A 26,028-nucleotide genomic window follows, 5' to 3' on the forward strand; every position below is an offset into this window, starting at 1 on the left:
TCACACGAGAATCCCCAAACGAAGGCTGGTTCCCTTTCCTCAACACAAATAAGTGCTTCGAATGGCATTATTAGAGTAAAGTGGTAATGAGTAAATATCTCATGCCAAACCTGCACATGCATGCAAAATCTGCGCGTACGACTGTTAAAGTTAAATGAGTTAAATGCGCAGTGATTAGTAATATGTTCAAAACGACTAGTGAAGTATATACTGACAACCAAGAGCGGCATGAGTCACGAAGAATACCCATGAAAATCGCATGTGCTAATGGTCATACAGTATGTCCGCATTACCTTTGACAGTGTAATTGTGCATGAGCAATGCTGCGCTGTTCAAGGCAGCATTGCTCATGCACAATTAGGAGATGATCTCATCCTGATTAATATCCCTAATGCGAGCATCAAAAGCCAGCTTGTTAGGAACAGATTGTAAGATAGATACTGCGTCTGTGAAAGATGTATTATTTGTTATGTTACGGCGTAAAAGTTTGATAACACCCCTTGGAAGACATATACATGACATCCACAACAGAAACGATTATGTGAAAGTGAAATGCGTTATACTAGCTCACGAAACAGAAGTATCGACAAGAAAGACGTTGGAGATGATCGTCGCTGGTGATCCACACACAGCTATACTCATTCGCTGGTGCGCTAAGCAGGCGTGTGCTAGCAGCCGCCCCACATCAGTTGGAACAATACATAAGACTATTTTCAATACATATTGCTTCCGGTTTCAGTACCTTGAACGATAATTGAAAACTGACAAAGGGTAAGGTGGCACTGGACGGAATGAACGTAGAACTGTTCCAATCAATCTCTGTTTAGGCCTCTGAAGATGGCGAAACGTCGAAACGTCAAGCAAATAAAGGTTCCATCTAAAACTGTGTGTTTATGTGTGTGACGAAATTCTAAAAGGTAGTGGAGGGGTACTACGGCGTTAGAAGGTTTACTGGCGTCGGAAAGCGGTAAAATGGGGTTAGACGGGTTCCGTGGCCTTAGATTAGTGCGCCGACGCCAGAAAGCGGTAAAATGGGTTAGCAGGGATCCCAGGACGTCGGATTGGTGCGCCACAGCACAAAAGTGCCTTATAATAACTCCAGTTTGTCAAGAAGTAAATGAGACGTTGTGGACTATTTCATGACGGTGAAAACTACACATGCTTCGACTGCTTTACCCCAATGGACAAATTGGAGACAAGCAGATAAACGACTAAGAGTCGGGTGTAATGTAGCGGTTAGAGGTTCCGCTTTCTGCACGATCGATCAGAGGTTCGAGTCCGCCCTAGTGCTCACCAATCATTTCATCCCTCCAGGGTCGATAAACTGGAACCAGACTCGTCTGGAAGGATAAAAATACGGACTTGACACATCGGTTAGACCCCGCAGTTCACTGTATACACCAATTATACGTTCGTAAACCTCAAACGATTCTAAATTGAAGTGAACGTGGTGGCGCATCCCAAGCTGATTCATTAACGCCAGACACTTCATCTTTTATCTTCTACATTAACGACCTGTTAAATTGTAGCTAACAGTTTAGATGATCTGACGTAGAATCTTACCCCTATGAGTACAATGATGAGGTTCACATCACTTCATCATCATTCTATGTTAAAGGCATCACCCCACGAATCTGAGGTGGCACGGATTTCAGGTGGAGTATTCGTATACGGGATAGTCGATTATGGAGAGTAGGGTGATTTCGTCCATTTCTTCCTAATTGCCGTAAAAAACGGCCCGGAAGATGCGGTGCGTGCACAAGGCTGGCGCGGTCCAATCGAACTCCTTGTAAAAAATAGCGCGTCGGAACGCCCGAAGCCGTATCTTCCAGGCCGTTTTTTACGCAATTAGGGAGAAATGGATGGGATCACCCTTCTCTCCATAATCTCCCGTATACGAATACTCCACCTGAAATCCGTAGCACCTCAGATTCACGGGGTGATGTCTTTGGCTCATCTTCTGTGCTAATCATTGAGAAAAAAAAAAGAAAAACTCACGCTCCAAATAAATCTATGAACTCATCACTTCATTTCATCATTTCAACAAATTTACACTTTCAAGAAGAAAAAACGGAAAAAAAAACTTGAGTGAAGGCGAGCGGAGTGCGCGCAACAAGAAGTCTCATGTCCGGTTTTACGTACAAAGGTGTTGCTTCATTAGTGTAGCCGGCATTTGCAGCATCGTATAGATACGAGTGAATGATAAAGCGACAAACTGGTTGCAATTTATATAAAAAAGATAAATTCACTGGTGTATCAATCCACTTGGGATGCGCCAATGCGTTTTACTGGAATTCGTAATTGTTGAGATTTTTGAACGCGTGTTGGCCTACACAGTAACTTGCAGGGGCCCGCCGATGATCAAGTTAGTGTTTTTATCCTCCCAGAAAGGTCAGGCCACCAATTCATGAATCCCGGAGAGGCGAAAGACTTGGTCCCCATTAGGGCGGTTTTGAACCGACCATGTGGCTACAACGGACCTCTAACCGACTGCGCCACTCCCGCCTGCACTTCATAAACAGGGTGAGTTTAATGATCTTCCACATTTTGAATCGTATAAAAAGTGAAAAGAATCTACAAAGAAGAAAATTAATACACTTTTGGAAAGTACATGAAAAGTCATTTTATTTATTGAGTTCTAGAAATTTAGCAGATGGCTGCCGTTGTTGTCAATACATTGCTAAAGACGACTAAAACAAGACTGGGCTTAGATCTGCTGACCGTTCTAACCAGTCGACGTCTCCTCTTAGAGATATTAAAGGCATCACCCCACGACTCTAGGGTGGTGCGGATTTCAAGTGGAGAGGATTTCAGATTTCCTGTACGGCGTCGTAGATTATGGAGAGGAAGGTGATTCCGTCCATTTCTTCCTAATTCCTGTAGAAAAAAAATGGTCCAGAAGATACGGCGCATGCACAGGGCTGGCGCGCTTCATTCGAACTCGTTGTGGAAAATAGCGCGCCGGAACGGAAGTCGAATGTTACGACAATTAGGAGGAAATGGACGGAATCCCCCTCCTCTCTATAATCCGTATAGGCATAACCCACCTGAAACCCGCACCACCCTACACACGTGGGGTGATGTCTTTAAACACATGAAAAACAAAGAACAATTTTCATATACCCCTCTCAGACGCAGTGTAATACGAGCTGTAGCTCTTGTTGAAACCAAGTATGCAGGGAATTCAAATTGGTTTTTACCCAGAAAGGCCTCATAAATTTCAGCGAACAGGTCACCGGTCACAATTACCGTTGCACCATTTATTCTAAAATCTATGAAACATTTTTAAATATTGATTAAAGCACATAATACGATGAAAAAAGAGGAAAGTTAACTGCATATATAGAATTACAAAGGACGAAATAAAGGAGAAAAACCATTTTGTTTCTATAATGTGACAATGATGCGACGCAGGTTCGAGATTCCGCTGAGTCAAATTTTTGGAAGACAGATGGAAACTTCAAACTACTAAAAGATGAAGAAATCAATTATACTGCGTAGTTTTCTACAGTTCAAAAGTGGATTAAATAGAAATTAATGACCAAGAAAATTCAGAATCTGCGCATTGTTAGCTCTGGAAGATCGCAAATAACTTCGTGGTGAGAGGACCAAGAGAAATATTTTGTTGCTGTTTTTTTTTCATCTACTAGTCTTCATTTTTTGCAGTTTGGGCACTGAGAAAAAGATTAGAAAAATGTCATTCTTTTTTCCCATCGAAAATTTGGAAATTCTTTGAAAAACGGAGAGACCCTGGAAGTCGTTAGATGTAGCATGTGACAGAGAAGTTCCTCGTCTACAACATACTGGAAGGAGAACTGCATAGCTTTATGTTGGTCTGTGTTATGAGATTATATTCACGATCATACACTTTTCGGCGCGCGAGCAAAAATAGGGATTTTGATCTTGTCTTTTTCAGTATGATGATGACTTTCGCGTTATTTAACACTATCATACCATTCTATGTCAACTGTTGGGAAAGAAGACGGGAAGAACTTAGAAGTTATAGTGGCATACAAGGAAGGAATAGCATGCTATAACAGACTTAGTCTGTCAAGCGTATATGTACGAGTGTGAAACGAAATATCAGAGAGCAGTGTTCGTTGAATCGGTGCGCTAACGTCAGAAAGCACATGGGACTGCACAGTTGGCGCAACGGCGCAAAACGTGAAATCAGCGCAATTATTGACGCAGCAGTACCGGGCTATAATTTCAAACGGATTTGTCAAGAAAAAAGAGTGAGTCGTCATCTCAGCGCATTCCTCTTCCCTATACACTCCACCGCATGCCCCTTGCACGTTCACCTCAGACTGGTAATACTTCCCCTACAGGAATTCGAAACAGGCGTACAAACAGCAGCTGAAATAGCGGTCAACAGATTACATGATCTGATGTAGAACACTAAGTCAGTATGACGGACGAGAATATCTGATACTTTGAAAAATGTTTCCAAAATGTAGCGATAAAAGGATAAAGTCACTGGCATACCAATCCACTTGGGATGGGCCAACGCGTTTTACTGGAATTCCTAATCGTTGAGGTTTTGGAACGCGTGTTGGCCTGTACAATGGCCTGCGGGGTCAGCCGATGATCAAGTCAGTGTTTTTATCCTCCCAGACAAGTCTGGTACCAATTTATCGACCCCGGAGGGATGAAGGGCTTGGTTTACAATACGGTTTACACCACGGGCGGTTTCGAACCCTCGACCGTGTGGCTACAACGGACATCTAGCCGACTGCGCCACACCCTACCTATTGTAGCGATACCGAAAGAATATAGATATGAGATAAAGTTTGAATATTTTCAAAGTGGAGCACTGACCCCTTTAGGGCGAAGACTTCTAATTCTTCCATCAAAGCTATTCGAAAACAAAAAAAAAGTTGTTGGGAGAAAACTTTAATACTGCTGTAAAAGTTTACAAAAAGTTCCACTAATTCTACTTTCTATTCATCAATGACCAGAACCATAAGAGTTATAACTTTAAAAATCTCTGCTGTATCAATCCGCTTAGGATGCGCCAACGCATTTGACTGCATTTTGATCAATTTGCGACCGTTGAGTTTTTATGAATAGGTGTTGGCCTATACAATGACCTGCGGGGATCAGGTGATGTATCAATTCGGTGTATTTATACTTTCAGAGAAGTTTAGTACTAAATTATCGACCACGGAGAGATGAAGGTTGGTTCTGCAACAGCAAGCCATAAGGATTGGTTCAACAACAAAAGCCCGGTTTCGAACCATCGACCGATCGTGCATTCAAAGACGGACCTTTTACTGTCTGCGCTACTCCCGTCCCGCTACGACAAGTTATAACCTGAGTGCGAATTATGAGATACTCGAGCTTGGGCTAACAGCAGCAGTATAACAAACCCTGCATGAAGGTCCTATCCAAATTAATATTTTCAGCTCAAGCTTGAATGATTCAAGAGATAACTTCAGCAGCACTGTATTATCCCAGGACAGTTCATTTTACTGTTTTCTGGCGTTCGCGCACTACGATGTCGTGGGACCCCTCCTAAACTTTCTACTTTAGGATACCGACGCATCTACATGACGCCGTGAATTACGTCCACTATCTTCCGAGGCCAACATGCTTTACCGCGTACGCGTTTTAGGACGCGTTGCACCCAGTTGTACTGCTTTCCGGCACAGCAATCTGAGTCCCAGAAAGCCGAAGAAAGGAGTCACAGACGCATCTACTTGACGCTGAACAACTCGTTCCACTAGTCTTAGTACATCTCAGCATAATCTGACGTTCGCCTCACTGACACTGCCCTGACATCATCCCGCTCATTTGACGTCGTGGGATCCATTCAACCCTAATCTCACTTTTTGGGGCGAATAAAAAACCAATAAAATCAGTTAGGATCTCACCCTAAACATCACAAAAAGCACTGGAAACTTGACAATCAATAACAAGAAAAGTAACACGAACACACACGGACCAAAATAGCAAACATAATCCACATAGATGAAACCATGAACGATAGAAGAGTTCTCTGTGCAAATACTGAAAAAGACGATAACATTCAAAAAAGAAAGAAGGCAAGGACTCAATTTAATGTGCCTATTTTGTGCCATGTTTAAGTTAAGTAAGTTAAGTAAAGCTCTTGAACATCATAACATGTTTTCTCTACAACAAAATTTAGGGACATCTTATTCTCAAATATGCTGCTGCAGTAAAACCTGGAGAAAAAAGTCGTTATAAAAGATAATAGCTAGAAAAGAATAATAAATAACAATTTCTTACTTTTTTTTAGTTCTGCAAGAAAAGGTATTCCATTTCTGAAAAACTTCAGAAGAAATATTTCAGAAGAGAAAGCGGTTAGTTTGTGATTTATGAATGCACTAAACAAAAAAAAAAAAATTCAATTTATCTGTATAATCAAAAAACTAATCAATTTCACTGCTTTGTAGAATTAGAGGCGAACATGCATAAAAGTCATATGCTCTTCTTAACACATGACTGAAAGTAACCTGTCCTATCAGGTATTTCATATACCATCGCAAGGTTCTTGATACTAGCTGAGCGGCAGAATGTTCTCAGGTAGGTGGGGCTAGTTCGGTTCCCAGCAATGGAACGTTTTGCATCTTTAGGGGTTATTCGTACACAGAAAAACAAACAAACTGACACACGGACTAAGGGTGGAATTATATGGCGTGATTGTTTAATGTAATATTTTGTAACGCATATATAATAATTACTTAATATTATATAGCATTTTGTCCAGGTTATCATGCTATCCTCCATTCACTATTTCCTACTGCACACTATTACGGTCCCTTCCCTTGCGATCTCTTCCGTTCACGACACCCCGATGGGAGAATCCTATCACACGCTTGACTCTGCCTATGAAGTACATAACGACCAGTGCAAAGTAAGAAAATTATCTTCTGCCTTTCCATTCCAACATTACCCTCATATTTATCCGCATCCATTTTATGTTAAAACTGGGTGGGTGTGGCGCAGTCGGTAAGAGCTCCGCTCCATGACCTCACGGTCGACGGTTCGAAACCACCCTAGTGTCAACCAAGAGTTTCATCTGTCAATCCGGGGTCGATAAATTGGTACAAGACTTGTCTAGGAGAATGAAAACACTGAATCGACCATCGGCTGGTCCATGCATGTCATTGCATAAGCCAAGATGCATTCCAAAAAAAAAATCTCAACGATTACGAATTGCAGTAAAGCGCAATGGAACATCCCAACTGAATTAATACGCCAAAGACTTTATCATAGTTTAAGTTGAAATTAGGATGTTAGTAAGGAAATAGTAACTAAATGGATGTTATAGGATCTGTAACTTGTGATACATGATACATTATTCGTGTCTTGTGTTTCTTTTTCACGTAAAATTCGTAGAGTCGTAAATGGTTCGGATTAACTGACAGACACAGCAGCGTCTCTGATATTCTGATATTCGATTGTTGTCGTAGAGTGATCGCTTCCCCAAATACTCTCTTTTTGCTTGCGTGAAACGGGATACTCTTACAATTATCCTACCAGTAGAGCGTACACTGACTGGCTGGCCACAATTTCCTTCTGCTTGTCCAGCGTTGCTCGAAGCAAAGATTAGAGGTCTCATAATTTCCACTCATTTCTCATTGACATCTCTTTTAGGTCTTTTTTAGGAGATCAACGTTTCCACCGTTCAAGCAGCACTCATTTCGCTTGGCTGATGTTCCATGTTATTAAAACGATGTCATTAGCGAAATGAAGATAGTGAAACTGCAGGCCAAAATTTGTTTGTGAATTTGCCAAGCAGCGTTCGGGAAGGCTTTACTATGTTCTCTCAACTAATACATGGAGTAAGGGCACTACTTCATTCTTTTCGCAATAAAAACATGGAACATACAAACTGAGAAAGCAGATATACAAGAAGCACTGGAATGAATCAATTTAACCGACAAAGGAACTCTTTACGCGAGTAGTGAGACGGATGAATAAAGTAGATTACTGAACAAAGTACCTTTTTACGCATATGTGAATGACTGAATTCACTTTACGAAATTGGTATGGGTACGAATATAAAAGGTTGTTTTGTCGGGTAAACTGATGTGTGATGATCCTGACTCATCTGTTTTCTGTTAATGCAGTCAAAACGTTCTCATGCTGGACTACAGGGTAAGCAGTAGCACTCGGGATGTTGCAGCTCATAACCGCCTGCAGATGACTGTACGGGTATTATAAAGCGCAGCTGGTGGCTGGGTCCTTTCCCGAAGGCCGAGATGCTTGTGTTCACCGTAAGCCCACCGAAAGCACTACTGAACCCAGCAGGGGAAGCGGAAATTTTTGAGCGAACTGCATCTTCAGTGCTTGCTTCTCACTAAAGAACTCCTAGCTACCTGGAACCGTACCACCAACTTCCTTCAAAGTGAGACACATTCCAACAAATTCCTCACGAAATACTTTTTGAAAGATGTTGAAAATAAATTTGTTAAAGGTGAAGAGAAGAAGAACAGCTTTCATGTGCACACCAATTAGCAGCAGCTTATTAATAGAGTTCGCACTAAGACAGCTCATAACTTGCTATCAATACGCAAGCAGCACCACACCTATTAGCCAACGTCTGTACTACTTCAGAGGATTGTCACAAACTCTTGGATTTCGATGAATGACTGCGGCAAAATGTTTACAATTGACGATTAGTTCAAAAATTTCTTTATAATCAAAATACGATAAATTTTGGACACACGAATACTTTATCTGCGTTTGAAAACGTCTAGAAGAGAATCCCATACGTAATGTTTACTGCCCAGCTTCGTAAAATCTCAGTTTGTTTGAAGTCAGTGGCCGCAAATAATCTGATCATAACGCCTTCCCTTCTCGAGTCACTTTACATTGGTAGATTCGAAACGGAGAGGCTTTTCTCTCGCGTGTTTAGAACGATGAACGATTCTCATGTGTAATTTCTGGTTTCTGATGTCTTAATCTTCGATATAAAGGGCTAACAGTTTTTCATTGAAACATTGGGACACGCTTAGACTGAATGAAGCTGCCCTGAGGTTCTTCAAAGGCATGCCTTCTAGTTACAGATTATATTTGCAGTGAAAATATTTGATAAGCAGAAGACAATTTGAGTTTCGAATATCGCGTCAATTTTTAAAAATTTTAATTCAATATAAGATTCTCTACGACTTCACAAAATCAAAAAGTAAGTTTTAAGTTAACGAAGTCCTTCAAGCAAAAATTTCGATGTTCTTCATGACCCACGCGAAAGGAAAAACCACTGGGCGACCCTGGATTACGATAGGGACAAGTGGAAGGATTAGTGGCAGCCACTGGACCAGTTGGAAGAACAAGGCGACCAAGGTGATATACATGTACACTAGTAGCAAACTGGCGTATATGTTCACAAGTAACTAACTGGTATATAATTGTTAATAATAATAGCAAATAATAATAACAGTGACAACAAAAATAACAGTAGTAAAAAATAGTATTAGTTTGAGTCATAAATAACTCCTGTTTTGCTTCTCATACATTACTTTAAGTAGCTGCAAACAGTTGAATTTGACATATTAAGCTCTTCTGCTAACTCTCTAGTTCTTCGACGTGGATTCTGTTCCAATACTAACTTCAAAATATCGTCGCCGAAGTTTGAAGGGGCGGCGTAGCTGTGTTTCTTGATTATTCATTTCAAAGTGAATAAAAAATTAAACGTTAATCGACGTAGGCAACACTAGACTGCTGTCTAAAGAGTAACCGAAGTTCTGTCTGGATAGTGGGAACAAAAATCTCTTGTTCGAGTAATCCATTGAAACTCTAAACAGTAAACGAACCGGCTCAGTTCCTTCTCCTTTATTTTATTTTGCTCTTCCAATAACCTGCATTTCGTTCCAAGATCATGTGCGACCCTAAAATGGAACAAACCACTTTCGTAAGTACTTAAGTCGTTTTTACAAATGTGCATAGATAAGAAACAACCACTAGTTTTCTTTTCAAGTGATACGAAGTTCATATTTCGACAAGCCAGCGATCGAAGAGGTTCTAGTTAATTACCGTTCATGACTTACCTGAGCAATTAATTATGGAGCGCATCCTAGATGGTTTACCATCCTCGCTGACCAAATAACTAATTCTGCCTACCTAACAGTGATCATATGCACCGCAGGCCCGTTAAGCAAGACACCAATGTCCAGCAATTATCACGGAGCTTTTTTAAATATTTCTTAATATGAGAGGGTACAGTTCACTGCTACTTATGGCATGCTCATCAGAGGATTAAGAACCCATGCTGAATATGCCTCGACGCCGCGCATGGCAAACAAATCGCACATTAAATAGTTGGCGGGAAACACGAACTCCAGAAAAACATGCAAGAGGATCTTTCGGAATGAAGCGGAAGATTCAGGAAGGAGCACAAAGTCACAAGCAGAAAGGAAAAGTCTGAAGAAGTGTCGCAAATATTATACTCCGCTAACAGCGCTGCTGAACGAGGACGGGATTCGCACCTCTTCACATCGTGATATCGGAATGATCACGAAGTGATTCCTTGGAACCTTTTCCGTTCATCAACTCTTGTGTCAAGCCCAATCAGCCCGGCAGGTTAAGCCTCATGTGATCATGAGCATGAAACCTAACATAGCCAGACCAGTGGAAAACTCGAAGAAATTAACCGAAAGGTCCTTCGGAAAAACAGTCCAATATCTTTGCAGAGCATCTTGTACAGAGCGTTCACGAAGATCATTCTCATTCCCACATCAAGGCATAGACTACATCCAGACCGTGTCGAGAGACATACATGCTTTGCTCGTCATTCGCAGAGAAAAGGTTCCGTCGCGAAATGTAGGTGGCGTTGGTTTTGTTGTTCACCTATATGTTGTCCATCTTGTCGATTCTCAAGTGATCCTGTCACCTGAATGTAGGAACGGCCGCCGAAGAGGAATACAGGATCAGAGAAATTGGATTAAGAGAGGGCCGGAATGGAAACGGGAATCGTGTCGCCAGGCTGTTGTCCGCCGCTCGCCTCCTTCATGAGAATTCTCTTTTTATGAAGAAAGATCATCGTCGGTGGACATGAGAATCGCCCAATGGTACGACTCGTGCAGAGATCGACCACATACTCACCAACGGGAGATGGTGTTTACTTGAAGTCTCGGCAGTACCATCCTTTTGTAGTGGTTCTAATCACCGTCCCCTTCGTGCGAAAATACGACTTAGCCACACGATGAAAGGTACATCTGCTATGGGTAACGAATGAGGAAAGACGTCGTATATGACGACTGGATACTCGAGAACTTATTGTCCCAAGGTGACATCGAAGACCCAAACGTGGACTACAACCTCGTGCTCAGAGGACTGCGAGCCTGTGGTGAACGCGCCTCGAAGCCGCTAACAACAAACTTGGACCGAATTACAAAAACCACCCAGGAATTGTTGGAAAGAATGACATTGGTCTCAATGCATCGCACATTGAGCGGTTGGTAGCAAACACTAGCTGCAAAAGGCCCTTGTAGGATCTTTCGAAATACAGGCAGAAGGAGATTCTGGAAACAGCACATAGAACAACAAGTCTAAGGAAGTGCCGCAGAACCTCCACGAATATAATATTTCGATAACAGCCTTGCTGAGCGAAGACGGGATTCGCGCCTCTTCTTGTCCTGAGATGGAAATCATTGCGGAGAGGTTCTACTCGAACCTCTTCTCTTCGTCAACTCCTGTGTCAACTCCGATTATTTCCACTGCTGAAGTCCCACCACGGATTCTCCTTTCGCAAGTACGACTCTCTATCAGGAGCATAAACATTCCAGAGCCCCCGGACTTGACTTTTTATCAGCAGACTTTCTTCGGGCAAGAGGTCATCCGCTCCATATAATTGCGCAGCGCACATGACGTCCCAGACCAGTGAAGGAACTCGCGAACCGTTCTTATCCATAAGAAAGGTGGCTGAGAGGACCTTCGGTGCTACCGTCCGATATGATTTTCGAGCGTCTTCTACAAAGTATTCACCAAGATCATCCTCGCGTGCAGATCTATTACGCTACATGAAGGCCAACCTCAACGACAAGCTGGATTCCGCCAAAGTTTCAGCTGCAGGGACCACATCTTGACCGTATCAAGGGTCATAGAGGCGCAGCAAATGCAATACTATCAGCGCTCGTTGATGAAGGTGTGGACGGGTCGTATGGAGGCACATTATCAATTGCTACAATCCACACACCGCTATGACACAGCTTTTTCATCGTCCCTCACTATAATACCCTTTGGAAAAGAGGCGCGACAAGGCGATATTATGTCGCCGAAGCTGTCGACCGCATTACAGTAGACAACGAAAACACTGGTTTGGGAAGAAAAAGACATAAACTTTGATGAAAAACACTTGAGGTTTCATTTTTCGGACGACATCGTTCTCTCTTCGAAAAGCACCGGTGGAATAGAGACGATACTCAAGGAATTAAACAAAGCAGGGAAGAGAATAAAATTATGAATAAACTGAAAGAGGATTCAACTACTCAAGGAAGTGTACTGCGAGGAGGAACACAATTTGGACCAGACAGAGAAGGTAGAGGACCAACTGACGGACAAAGATCTTCGTGCCCATCTGTTTGACTCGACAGTTCTTCCAGCGCTCTGTTACGCAGCGGAGACGTGGGCAGACACCGCTGCCACGTCCAGAAAGCTACTCACTACCGACAGCGTGCATGAGAGATGACTTCTGAAGACAAGGGATTAACACAGAATACTCAGCCAGTGTTTGCTCCGAATAAAGAGAAATGTCCTGTCTTTTCGATCCAGCGGAATATATATCGAAAGTCAAGCATAGTTGTGGCATTATGAAGGGAATGGACGATAGATGGACTAAAAAAAAAGGTTAGAGTGGATCCAAAGAAAGATCAAAAACACTCTCGACGGAGGCTGTTAAGCATTTCTATGATAACGTGAGGCAAAAAAGAACATCACTTCCATCAAATCGCGAAAAAAAAAATTCTTTAAAGACAGTAGACTTATGTTCCTAACTGTTCATTGATTAGGCTCGAATGGAAGGTTTTCCTCTAACCAACATATTCCCCCGATCTGGCCTAACGTGAAAACAATCCGCTTTGATTGATTCAACTCGGAAATACCTATTTTTAAGACTGCGGAAACTCCGGCTGTGTAGATTGGCCCAGAGCAAACGAAGCTACTTCGCTGAGAACATTAATCTTGACCAGCAAAGTGAAAAAGGTAGTAACATCTCAAAGCACCCACAATATATTCGTACAGTTTGCTGTCGAAATATGTGCTTAAAGAACAAAAAACATCGGTTTTCAGTACAATAAACTGATACTTCAAAAACCGTGAATTCTATATTAGCAAAGCTATGATTAGCTTCCATTGAAGTAAATAGCGGATAGTAAGCAAAGGTTTAGTTCAAATCTTTTTAGTTATGGTAGGTTTGACATGCTAATTCGCACGAGACTATAATCTTAGAGAAGCGAAGGGCGTCTCCAAAACTCCTTTCTTCCTTTGAAAAATATTTCTTTCGGGCATTAGAAGTTGTTTTGCATCCGTGACAGTAAAACAGTTAAGTACAAGAAACAGTAACTTTCGTCTGGTGAAGCTCACGATACTAATTGAAGGTAGAAACAACGAGTTAATAAAAGAAAACCAACATCCCATCGAAGACAGTAGAATCACTGGCATTTGATACGAAGTACGGAATGAAATGGGCGACAACAGCTACCAACATGAATGCGAAATGGAGGATGAAACTCATCCCTGAATAATAATAAAGTGTGGGAATGATTAAAAAAACTAGAGTTAGAACTATATAATTTGAAGTAAGCACTGATGTCAAAAAAGGAGAACCGGTAGTATCTGCTAGAGCCAGAAACGGTACTGCCCTAACGCCATCAGCAATCGACACCAAGAAATTATCAACTGCATCTGGAAGGCACTAGACAACATTTTTGCGAAAAAATGAGGCGAAGGCTGGTCTGCACTCACCACTATAATCTGGTGCCAATTCGATTGTGCTCTCCTTTGAGTACTCTGACTTTGCAATACTTCTGGTATGAACGGGTTTCGCTGTTACATCTTGCTCTAGCTGTTCCTCAAGTGACACAGGTGTTTTTGCTCCAGATGACAGAGATTCTTGTCCCCTGCGGCATTCCTCCTGTCCACAGTTCTAAATCTGAAGCTGATGAACGGGAGAACAAGTTTCTGACTACAACCCCCAAAGGGAACAAGTATCTAGATCAAAAACGAAAAAAAATAAAACTTCATTAATTTGGATAAATCACAACTGGTAAAAGGTGACCCTGGGAGATTTCGATTGGATTCCCTCATTAAACGAGTTTCTCCCAACGTTGGACTACACAGCACCTAGGATGTGCATCCACGTGTATGAATACAGAGATTTTGTTCTGGTGGCGAACTGATTACCGCTTTGATCTCGTTCACGTCACTGAAATCTCATTTTCAAACCAAAAGATTATGATCTCACTCATCATAATTTTCTGATCTTGTCAATATTCTTAAGGTGGCAGTAACCGGCGATCACCTTACCTGTCCGTGAACTTACAAGCATGTATATGTGTAACAGTAAGTACAGGCGTAGTAAAAGTATTGTGACATGACGACACAGCCCGTCCTCGGTGAAGGCGTGTAGAGAGCTCGCATTACAGTATGCACACAACTCTTTCCTCTTTTTCTTTTGTGCTTCTCGCTACACTTCACCCTTCTTCGTGGAAAAGCGCAGTTCGTCTTAGATTTGTTGCTTGTTTGTTTCTTCTAGGATACCTCTAGGATGTCATTGTGTAGGGATTCAAGAAACTTAGTTAGAGCAAATTGAAGTTTTTGAGGCGTTGCACTGGCGTAAGGAGCAAATCCTAAAGTTGCGAAAAAGGGTTCTCTCCATATTACTACTATGAAGGATAAAAATCGCTCGCAAATAACAGGACAGAAAGTAGATTTTTACTAACTAAAACGTAAGCGGCATCCGAGGAGCAAAATAAACAATAAAACTCATGGAAAAGGACTTCACTAAGAATATGTAATCCTATTCGTGCAATATCATACGAAAAAATAATGAAAAACAAAAAAAAAGACATAGGAAGAGTTTTCCACATAATATAAAAGCTCAGTGCAATCACGCGTTGTGCCGTCATGTAAAGAAAAAACTTTTACGTCGACATGTATCAAGTAAAAGAAAAAACTGAAGAGATGATGTTACCTAAACTAATGCTTACCATGCAACATGTACTATTTTTCACTTGAAAAAAGTTTTCCGGAGTGATTTCACTTTCACTTAATAAGCAATGTGACCCACCCTTAAGGATCATTATAACAAAACATTCCCCACTATTCCCTTGCAACATATTCCCAACTAGAGAAAACTGGATTTTAACTTTAAAACAACTCACTACGGTTCACTCAAACCATATCTAGCCGCGGAAGCCTGACAGATATCTGATGCAGAGATGATGCCATAACGCGAGATGGGTCGCACGAAATATGCTGGTTAACGAATAGTGCTAATGTTGATACTAATGTTTGCTATGCCGGGTGTAGTGCGGTCAGTAAGAGATCCGCTGTGGACGCACATGGTACGAAATCGACCGTGCTAACTAAGCCTTTCATCCCTCCGAGGTCGATAAATTGGTACCAGACATGTCTGGGAAGATAAAAACGGTGACTTGATAGGCTGGCCCCGCAATTCATTGTATAGGCCGGTCAACGCATTAGAAAATCTCAACGAGTAGCGCATCCCAAGTGAATTGACACGCCACAGACTTTTTAATGTTGATGATAATGAAGGCGATCGAGGCTCAGCAGCACTAGTAGCCTTGTGGGCAATATGCTGAGCTCAGGAGAGCACTTTTTTCGGTCCTTCGGTGATGTCATATGTTTTGCAATTTTTCCTCCTACGTGTTTTCTGTGTGTTATGACCAAATATTAGAATTCGGACTGATATACAAGGCCTCGGCACAACTTAATGAAGATATGGTTCAACCAACAATATCCAAATATTAGACCGTGAGACTCTGTCAAGTGACTCTTTCCATCTCGTAAAGCGGAACCATCGAGATAACAAAGAGAAGTGGCAGACATCTCACACCTAAACTGTTGGATGTCCAAAAGCGGGAAACGAAATGGAGTTGAAGGTTTGGATTTGATGAATGGGTAGGTGATTCTAACGACCTGGAGTGGGGATGACCAAGAATTAGAGGAGAATAGTATGAAGGACCCAATACATAAGAGAGTTGACTCATTTTCTACAAGCCAAATGATACTGGGGAGAGGATCAGTTGTTTTTGTACTTTACAAAGTAGAACTGGAATGTGTATGCAACAGTTGTTTCTATGTTCGCTAAAGTATTAGGGTGTTCGGAAAGTATCTGCCGAAAATTTCGCAGTAACGCAGATTTTTTGAGATGTTCTGGAAGTTTCCGTTTCAAATATATTATATAAGGGCACCACCGCTTGTATACACATAACATACCTGGCTCCCTCTTCCTTGACTATACGTACCCCTTTGCGAGTTCGAATCTGGCCACCCCGCTGTTGAAGCCCATCGAAACTTAACTTAAGTATTCGGCATTGAAACCCCTTCTGAGCGGTCTGTGAAACAAGAAACTCGAAGATGAGCCTCGCTCTAGTCGACCGACTGCAATATCGTTCGAGGAACTGAAGAATCTGGCGGAGCAGCATCCATATGAAGGTGTGTGGTCTTTTACTGCCAGTCTTGGCTGTTCGCTGTCCACCGTGAGCAATGGACTGCGATCTCTCGGAATGGAGTTCTACGCCAAACGAATCCGTGATCTTGTGAGACGTTGGCAGATGGTTGTCGATGTTGACGGAGATTATTTCGTCGAATAATAAAATGTTGTTAAAAAGTTGTGTTGTTTTGAAATTTTGCCGTATTTCAACAGATACTTTTCGAACATCCTAATAGTTCAGTGTAGCATTACGCTAGTAACATTCACTAGTAACATTTACCTGGAATATGCAAACCGATTTCAATTCTACTCCACATAGTACAAAAATAACTGACCCTTTCCCCCGGTATTATTTGATGTCCAGAAGATAATTATCTTCTTCACTTGCTCCTACACGTCATTCTCGTCCAATTCTTGTTTATCCCGGGTCCAGATCGTTGGGATCATCTATCCCATTCATCGGATTCAAACTCTCAGCTTCGTTTCATTCCTCGCTACTGGATATCTAAGAGTATATGTTTGACGATGTCTGCCACTTTCCTTTTTTATCTGTGGTTTCGCTTCACGAAGTGGAAAAGGTAACTTGACATAGTATCACGGCCCAATGGGGATCAAACCAGAAAGCGACCGTAGATGAGCTCAACACACTGTCCTAAGCTAACAGTGCTTCTTGGTACTTTTTGATTAGACGCGACATTACCCAGATTGTGCCTGAACTGACATTTCCTCTATTCAAACCTTATCTGAGCAGCTGGTTTCCAAGCTCTGCATAAATCTAAACATGCGCTTGCACATGGTAATGATCTCATCTTTAGATCAGGTACTACTCTGACAGACTTCCGTTGCAAGATATTTTTAAACATTGTAGAAACCAAACATTTGAAGCATTGGAGTATTGGAGATTTTATCTAATCATACAGCACTAAGGTGAACTTCTTCAGCATTTCAAGGATCAGCGCCTACACAGTAAGACTAAAGGTGGAAAGTTTTGCTATCAAAAAAGCCACTGTTTTCAGCTAAATAAAAGTCATTCTAGCTGTTGTTGACAGCCGGCAGAATTCTTTCCAGAAATTCCATTATCATTAGGGAAATAGCTACTACCTATGCGATTGACTCCATGGATGCAGTATTTCTGGAAAAAGATGGTTAGGCTCCAATCATTTGTGAGGGGCGTTAGAAGAAAGTCAAAAATATTTGGAACAGAAGGTGAACGGTTATCATTGAAGCAATGCAAAGACGCAACACAAACGTGGAAATCAAATGATCTCTGGATTGCTTGACTATAATGAGATTCAATCTAACTTAATTGTTGATTAACTTAATTGATTAATTGTTTAGAAACAAGCTCTTGATGTATGTATTTATATAGCAGAATGTATAGACGTATTTCAAGTGTCATGCGCTGAGAAACGATGTCCGCTCCAGCGTAACATTCTTTCTCATGCAATCTTTTGGTCATAGGTTCTCAAACAAGCGTCTGAACAACTTTCTATCCATGCAGTAGAAACTGGGCTATCCTGAGTCCCATGCTGCTTTAGTTTCTCAAAAGCGGAAAGTTCCTCGTTCGAACGCAATCGACCCGGAGTTAGGAACCTGCCATCTTGCTTTTACTCAGACATTAAGAGGGTTGAATACTGTCATATTAATTGACAGTAGCGTCAATTAATTTCTTTTAAATCAGGAAACAAGGACAAGGTTCGTCTGAAAGCACAACTAGGAGTTTTGGAGTTCTATCTTCTCATTTGTATCATTTCCAGCAATGACCATTTGCTGGTTGTGAAAATTAACTCCTTTAGCGTTTATGACGTACATATACGTCATGGAGTGCACATTTTGTACAGGGCGAGCTATTTAAAAGGGTGTTGAATTCATGATACTGTGGAAGGTTTTTTTGCAGTCTCCAACGGTTTCAGTAAGCGTATACTTGGTTTAGTTGTTTCTCTTCTATTGGCGTATAATGACTTCCTTGTTATAATCTTTAGCCGCTTCCGTTAATTACAGGAAGAGAGGAATTTTGATGCGTGAAAAATCGCGCCAGTGTGAATTTGACAGATAGGACAATATTCCTTAAGTTTACTCGTCGAAACGTCAATAAGGATAGAGGATAAAGTGTCAGGCGTTAATCAATCACCATGTTCAATTCAGTATCGTTTGTGGGGTTGCGAACGTGGAACTGGCCTATACAATGACTTGCGGGGCCAGCCGATGTGTCAAGCCACTGTTTTTATCCTCCCAGACAAGTCTAGTACCAATTTATCGACTGTGGAGGGATGAAAGCCTTAGTAAGCGCTAGGGCGGATTCGAACCTTCGATCGATCGTGCAGAAAGCGGAACCTCTAACCGGGTGCGCATCAGGAGTTACCCAAAGCGGCTGTTAGAATATCTCCTTATGTAATATCCTAGGGAATGATGACTTGTTCTGGGTGAGGCATTTGAGAGGATATATTGCAAATGTTCTTACTTTCCAGGCTCTGACGAAGGCGACAACGCCGAAACGTTAGCCGTAATAAATTTGTTAACAATCTTGGCTGTTGCTTAAATTCGACTATCAACAAGTTGCTATCTCCTTATGAGTTGTGTGCGTTGGTACTTGGTCTGCGCTGCGGTCGGCAGCGACAACGGACCTTTTCTCTACGCATGCAGAATGCTCCGCCCATCTACTTTCCGCAGCTAAGCCTAAGCAGATTGATCAAAGGTATATGAACTCCAGAATGTGATAATGACCATTGCAATCCGCGTAGATGAGGAAAGTGTGCATGGGGTGATGTGAGATAGCTTTTTTCTTATCGGATTCAGAAGAGTTTAGAGCTTGGTTTTGTTTTCGAAATCTCATTCGTACTCGCTTTATTTCTCAAGTGCTATGTAATATTGGTAATATATAATAAGTAATATTAGTTTATATTAGATTGTTTTATTGGTGTTCGAGTGATAGTGATGCTATCAATAGTCCTGGCAAGTGCGAAAAGTGTCTTGCAGGCACACAATAATCCTGGAGGCATATCTTGCGGACAGGACGCCGTATGATCGCGGGTCAACGATTGTTTCTAGACAAAACTTTTCCTTCTAAACATGAAAAAATATGTAGTGAAATAACAGGAAAACTTACTTTCAAAAATATATTCTAATAGTTACGATTTCTACCTTCTTGTACGAGTAAAAATTTGTATTCAAGTTCTGCTCTAATTATTCGCCGATATATAACGTTATCCTCACCGAGCAATCTTCACTTACAAACGAATTTCTCATTGTGGAGCTCATTTCTTATCATTTCATTTCCTTATAAACTCGTTTTGTCGGGATATTCAGGTAGAAATATCATGCGCGTCTTAGGTGGAAGGGGTGGGCAGAGACTAAGGATGGACAGTGCGCAGCGGCGATCGCTGCTACTGGCACACACATCGGCTGCACCCAATTGGCTTGGGTACCTCCTGAGCGCCCTTCTCCTAACCGACTGCGTTGCACCCGCGATCGAAACGTTATGCTCCGATTATATGAATACACTCTGGCCGGAACCGATTATCGAAAAAAAAAACCGATGACGCAACAAAAGAACATGTGCAATGTCATCGGACCGACCGATACGTTACCGCCACTAAACTTCGAAAACACGAGAATGCGAAATGAGGATCCGAATCGGACTGTTACGGCTGAGAAAATGTAGATCGATACTACCTTTGGTAAACTCAGCAGCCTACGCACCAACGCCATTCTGCACAGAAAACAGTTTAAATATTTTTATATGGTCTATATGGTGTAACGCAGTCGGTAAGAGGTTCTGCTGTGTGTGCAGCATGATCGATGAGAAGTTCAATTCTGTCCTAGTGCCAAACAAGCATTTCATCCCTCCGGAGTCGATAGATTAGAACCAAACTTCTGGGAGGATGAACGCACTGACTTGATACATAGGCATTGTATAGGACAGCTACGCGTTCGTAAACCTCAAACGATACTGAATTGAAGTGAACGCGATGGCGCATCCAAAGCGGACATTTTTTCCTTTTACATGGATTTGGAAGAGCCCAATAGAGGAGACCACGACATTAATAGAAGGAAGGAAAGGAGAAAGGAAAGGAAGGGGGAGAAAACTGAATTGCTTATGACGACTTCCCATTTCTCCACAATGAAATTGAGATCAGTCGACATATCATAGTGAAACAGACCACATAAATCGCCAATCGAATGTTTCTGTTGCCCCGAAGCTCTACGATGAATCGAATAACCGCGGAAAGGAATTAAAGCTAAGAAAGCAAATTTCCAAACAATTATCCACTAGAAACTTTTTGCTTTATTAACTGGCTTTTTAAAAAATAGAACAGTTTATAATGTCGAAGAATGTGATTGTTTCACCGAATATCTTTACGGCGGTACAAAAATAAATTGTAAGTGATCATGAGACAGTCGTTCAAGGGCACTCTCCAACTGATAAACTGGAGCCGCATGTTCTGTAAGTAACTGTGAGCACACGTCTAAAATAATTGCTTTCGGAAACCAAAATACAGCAGCTACTAGTATCATAGAAGATGGAAAAAATCGTGTTCAACTTGTAACTTTTGACTTCGACAGCCGACTTACCCTTTCAGACTATGAGGGAATACACATTGTTTCAAAACTCTTCGAAGTATCGCACAATTCGCATGGCTTCCTAGATGCAGGGACATGTTCAACTCAATTCATATGTAACCTATCGTTGGATTTTCAAAGCGCCCCACTCTACATATAACGTTCATGAATTGCATTTCAAGGACACGATCAGAACTTCTTTGTTCCACAACAACACCATCATCGACGTGGAAGAAGGGGTTTGCCAAGGTGGTGCTATCTCATCTAAAATATCAAACGCTACATTTGTGCAGGCGATGTGAAAACTAAAATGGATAACCTGTAAGTGGCAGCTTGTCGTCGGCAGTTACAAACGCCGCTTCGCCAATGACATTGTCTTAACAACGAACTCATGCCGGGTGAATATCTGTCAGTCATTGCTGCTTCACCCATGCCGATCGGAGTTTCTGCAGGATAACGTCAGGGGTAGACGAGATCTGATCCTCTTTTATGAAGAATCAGCGCTTGGCTCCCCCGATCGTTCAGCGGCCGCCGCAGCCACAACCAAACAAAAGCCAATGGAAGGCTTCCCTTTGTCGCTTTCGGGACTCGTGTAGAAGTTGCCAAACAATCACGCGGCCGACGCCAAAATTACATGCGGAAGCTCCACGAGCTCGTCGACGCAATCCGAAAAAAAAAACGATCGAGACGGGCCCCCCTCACCTCCTACAGGACAATGCGCGGCCGCAGGTCGCTTTTGTCACTTGCCGCCAATTTGGAGCCTTGGTCGGGGAACGGTCCCCATACAATCTCCTCCCAGACCTCACCCCATCAGACTATCACTCGTTCCGAGCCCTTAAACATTCCCTGAAGCAACAACTAGTCAATTGTTCCGGCGATCTCAAATCCGCTGTTGAGTTGTTCTTTCAGTTTCAGCTCCTAGATTCTGGTCCTAGGAAAACGTAGTCTTCCCAGGAAGATGGAACACTGTGATAGACCTTCGTGGTGAACACATCGACGGATGATCATCAATAAGTGATTAGGAAACTACGAAATTAGAAAAGGCATGCGTGTGTAAAAAAATAAGTACCCAGTCTAAACAGATGTCTCGCAGCTATGTACGAACCTAAATACTTTGCAATATTCATAATTCAGCTGGAAGTGGATCTTCAAACTCATCATGCAATTCGGTATTTCGATGGAATTGAAAGAGCATTTTTCATCGAAGACCAGTGAATTTTTGGAAAAGGGACATTGAAAATTTACCAAAAAGAAGAATTAAAACTGTGAAAAATTAAGGGAAAAACACTTCAGAACGAAGACTTGTGCTAGGCCTGATTTTAGAAAACAAAGAAAGTAGGGAATACGATATCACTTACCTAATGACCAATAATTATGAGCACTGATATTTTACGGAATAAAACCTACATCTCTTTTGGAATTTTAGTTCATTGATCCACACCTTACGTTTCTTTTATCCGATCATGATAAACTATCTCTGTGACAAATTTCTAGATCACATCTTTACCCCAAACGAATTATTTGCCCATAGATCCAGCACATTAACATTTAAGCGGTCTTGAAAGTCCGGATTATCTGGCAAAGTGCGGATAGTAAAGAAAAGACGCATATTTGCAGTGTTCAAAACGCACGTATCATGATGATTATCGTACTCTTTCTGTACGTAATAAATGGTCCACCAGGGATGCCTTGTTAGCAAAACTACTCAAACTAGAATTGTTTTGGAGCTAGGAACTATATCAGAGTTGTGACTGTTTCGGTTCAGTCAGTCGTACAGCGATTCAGTGCAAAGCAGAGTGCTATGTCAAACGTGTTGTTGGTTCACAACGACCCATGCAGCACTACACCTATTCGGACCCACTCTTAACTCCGTTATTCATTTTTGGGTGCATACAGAAATGCCCCTCCGACGCGAATTTCCACGAGTACTCAGAAATCAAGGATATCTCTAACTAGGGCAGTTGGATTTATCTACTGTATGGCTCACCAAAGGACCGCTTACGGTAGTAATCTTGCACCGCACATCGGAAATGCGAAATTTCGAAGGGTGTGCGATTAAAGGCTGCGATTTTGTCGCAAAAAAACGGCGGCTTCCGGGCAGTTTTTTTTTTCACAGCTACGAAGAGATGAGCGGAACCACCTGGTTTTCCGCAATCTCGGACCCTGTATAGAAGTTTTTAATGGGAAATCCATACCAAGTCCGATTCGTGGTATGCTGCTTTTATTTGTGTGAAGACAAAGTCTGAACGAAAAGCCGGAGTAACCCATTCAACAGGACAGAGGCGACACCACTGATATAGAATGAGCCTAGGCAATGAAGAAGTGGAACACTGCCCCAGGCGCAGTGCCCCAGTTGAACAACGTGGCCTTTGGTGGAAATTGAAGATGCTGATCATGAATATGGATAGCTAGCGAATGATACGTTTCGACAACCGCTGATTTTATCTAACTTTTGCATTTTCTCTGCAGACTTACCATTTAAAGTTAACGGAATGCGACAGAATCTTCGTGCAAGGGTATTCGAAAATATCATTGATATTTGCCCACTTTTTACCATATGGACGGCGAGAACTTGCCAGCATGCTTTTTTACATTTTTCAGATATTTTTCAGACTTGTTTCTCGTCCGCGACTTCGTTGCTAAATGTTTTGGAAACACGCATTACTTCTTTGCTTTGGTACTTATGCTAAAATAAACATTACAGCGCAAGAGGCTGGAGAAAGATGATCGCATTGGTAAGGGATAAGGATGAAAGTGCTTAGCATTACATATCTACATGAGGTGCGCCAACGCGTCTGACTTCAATCCAGAATAGTTTCGGATTTAGACTTACACGTGGCCTATACAATGCTGAATGGATGAAGTTAGTGTTTCTATCCTACCAGACAAGACTTGGACCAATTTATCAACTACAAAAGTGCGAAGGGTTTGGATCGTCTGGGGCGATTTCGAACCATCCACTGTGTAGTCGCAGCAGAATCTCTTGCCAGTGCATTACACCTGTCCAATTTCGGAGAAATTTCATGCTATATCATAAAGTATTAAATTATCCGGACCCACGTATACGAGTCGCATTGGAGCATACTTCCATACATTGGGAAAAAGGTGCCGTTGTCCAGCCACTACTAAAGCCCAAACCACAAGCCAAATATCTAAACTGAGCAATTTTGGGCACAACTCCCTGCTTCGTTATGCTGAACTGCCGTACATTGTCGATCTGAGAGTGCGAGCTTTTGCTGCAGATCGAGAAGGTTGAGTAGACCTGCATTCAAAGACGATACGCCTGTGAAAATGCGGACATGTCAGGCAGTAATAGCAGCCCTGATTAATTTTCACCTTTGTTTCGATTCGAGTTAATTTGTCCGTCCGACTGTCCGACGCGAACTAGAGCACATACGCCAGTAATGTGTTACGAAATATTGCACTAACGACGCGAATTACCACACACGCAAAAATCACCTGTTGTTCAAGAACATTGCAGCGAAAGAAGACGAGGGAGGCAAGATCTGGGCTTCTTCTGCGATTTGCTTGAAAAAATGTTAGGTCCGGGGCAAAAGCTATCGCTAATAAGTAACTGGAAGGTGCTGAGCAGCCTACAACATGACACCTACAGCTGACCTGTAGACCCTGTAGCTACGCTAGGCAAGTTGAGGAACCAACGCACAGGAGCCAGAGGAATGGCAGAGGGTAAGGATGAAAGGGGCTTGCTCACAGCTCTGGTTGCCAGTGCCGAGCCGCTTTGGTATCCGACTGCTTACGGGGAGCCTTTCCTTCCCTAGTTGATATGCTGTATGCTTGGTGCGAGCCACTGCTGAAGTCTGAGAGATTGGGTGGATGTAGCGCAGGTGTAGGTTTTGCTGTGAGTCGATCGACTGCTCGAAACCGCCCTAACGCTAAATAAGTCTTTCATCTCTTCGGGATCGACAAATTTGTACCAGATTTGTCTAGGAGAATCAAAACGCTGACTTGACTCATTGACTTTCCCCACAAGTCATTGTAGAGCTGCACACATGTTCGTCAACCTCAAACGATTCTGGATCGAAGTCGAACGCATGGGCGCATCCCCATAGGAATGATTAACACCATCCAATTTTTCTTAATCCTTGTAAAGTTTAAAATCGAGTTCACATAGAGCTTGTGGCCAAAATAAACAGCAGAAAATCTAGAATAATTGCACATTTCAGAAGAATATTCAAGCCCTTTCTTGTTTTCTTTCGACGTTAGAATAGGTTTCTTTACCTCTGTTTCAAATGTGCTGTATTCTAGCAAGTGTGTACTTTAAGTTCGACGACTTCTTTTTATAAAACTTTTCAAGCTTCTGTAATATTTCTGCAAGTGTTATTCAAAACAAATATAAATGGCAAAAAAGGAAATTGCCTCTCTTTCCAATGAAAAGGGGGAAGCAGATCCAGTAAATACGTTCCTCTCAGAATTGTCAACATCGGGTACTCCATCTGCACCTATTACGTAATCAGAGGTTTGAACTTCAGATTTCAACGATAGAGCACTTCTTTCTTCTGACGCTGGTACCTTAACCTATCCCGAATAATAACCCGGAAATAGCTCATTTCATAAAACTCCATATCTGAACTCTTCTTTCGCGTTCGAAAATGAGGCACTACTCTGTTTGGTACATCAGAAATTTGAAGGAAAATTCTAACCGTTTTGCCTGGCCAGGTTATTTCACGTGTTGGGAAAGACGTGCTAAGAAAGATCAAGGATCTTTTCGCAAAAGATTTGAACAAAACATTTACGACACACCCTTCTCATCCCTAGTCTTATTCCTAATATTCAAATTTAAAAAAGTCCACGCTACCGCGATTCAA

The 26,028-nt window shown here is 41.9% G+C and overlaps 1 protein-coding gene across 2 annotated transcripts in view; it reads right to left on the minus strand.

Annotated features, from left to right (window-relative positions):
* The window catches only part of RB195_023091 (uncharacterized protein), a gene marked incomplete at both ends in the record, with an annotated part of 71,035 nt that overhangs the window by 17,296 nt on the left and 27,711 nt on the right, over nt 1–26,028 (minus strand). For both annotated transcript variants that reach the window (XM_064210407.1, XM_064210408.1), the window contains 4 exons: nt 9,783–9,857; nt 13,596–13,701; nt 13,792–13,869; nt 13,930–14,110. In XM_064210407.1, the coding sequence (XP_064066288.1) occupies nt 9,783–9,857; nt 13,596–13,701; nt 13,792–13,869; nt 13,930–14,110 (440 nt within the window). The remainder of the gene's footprint in view (nt 1–9,782; nt 9,858–13,595; nt 13,702–13,791; nt 13,870–13,929; nt 14,111–26,028) is intronic.

The sequence above is a fragment of the Necator americanus genome, chromosome X, assembly GCF_031761385.1.
Source record: "Necator americanus strain Aroian chromosome X, whole genome shotgun sequence".
Lineage (NCBI taxonomy): Eukaryota > Metazoa > Nematoda > Chromadorea > Rhabditida > Ancylostomatidae > Necator > Necator americanus.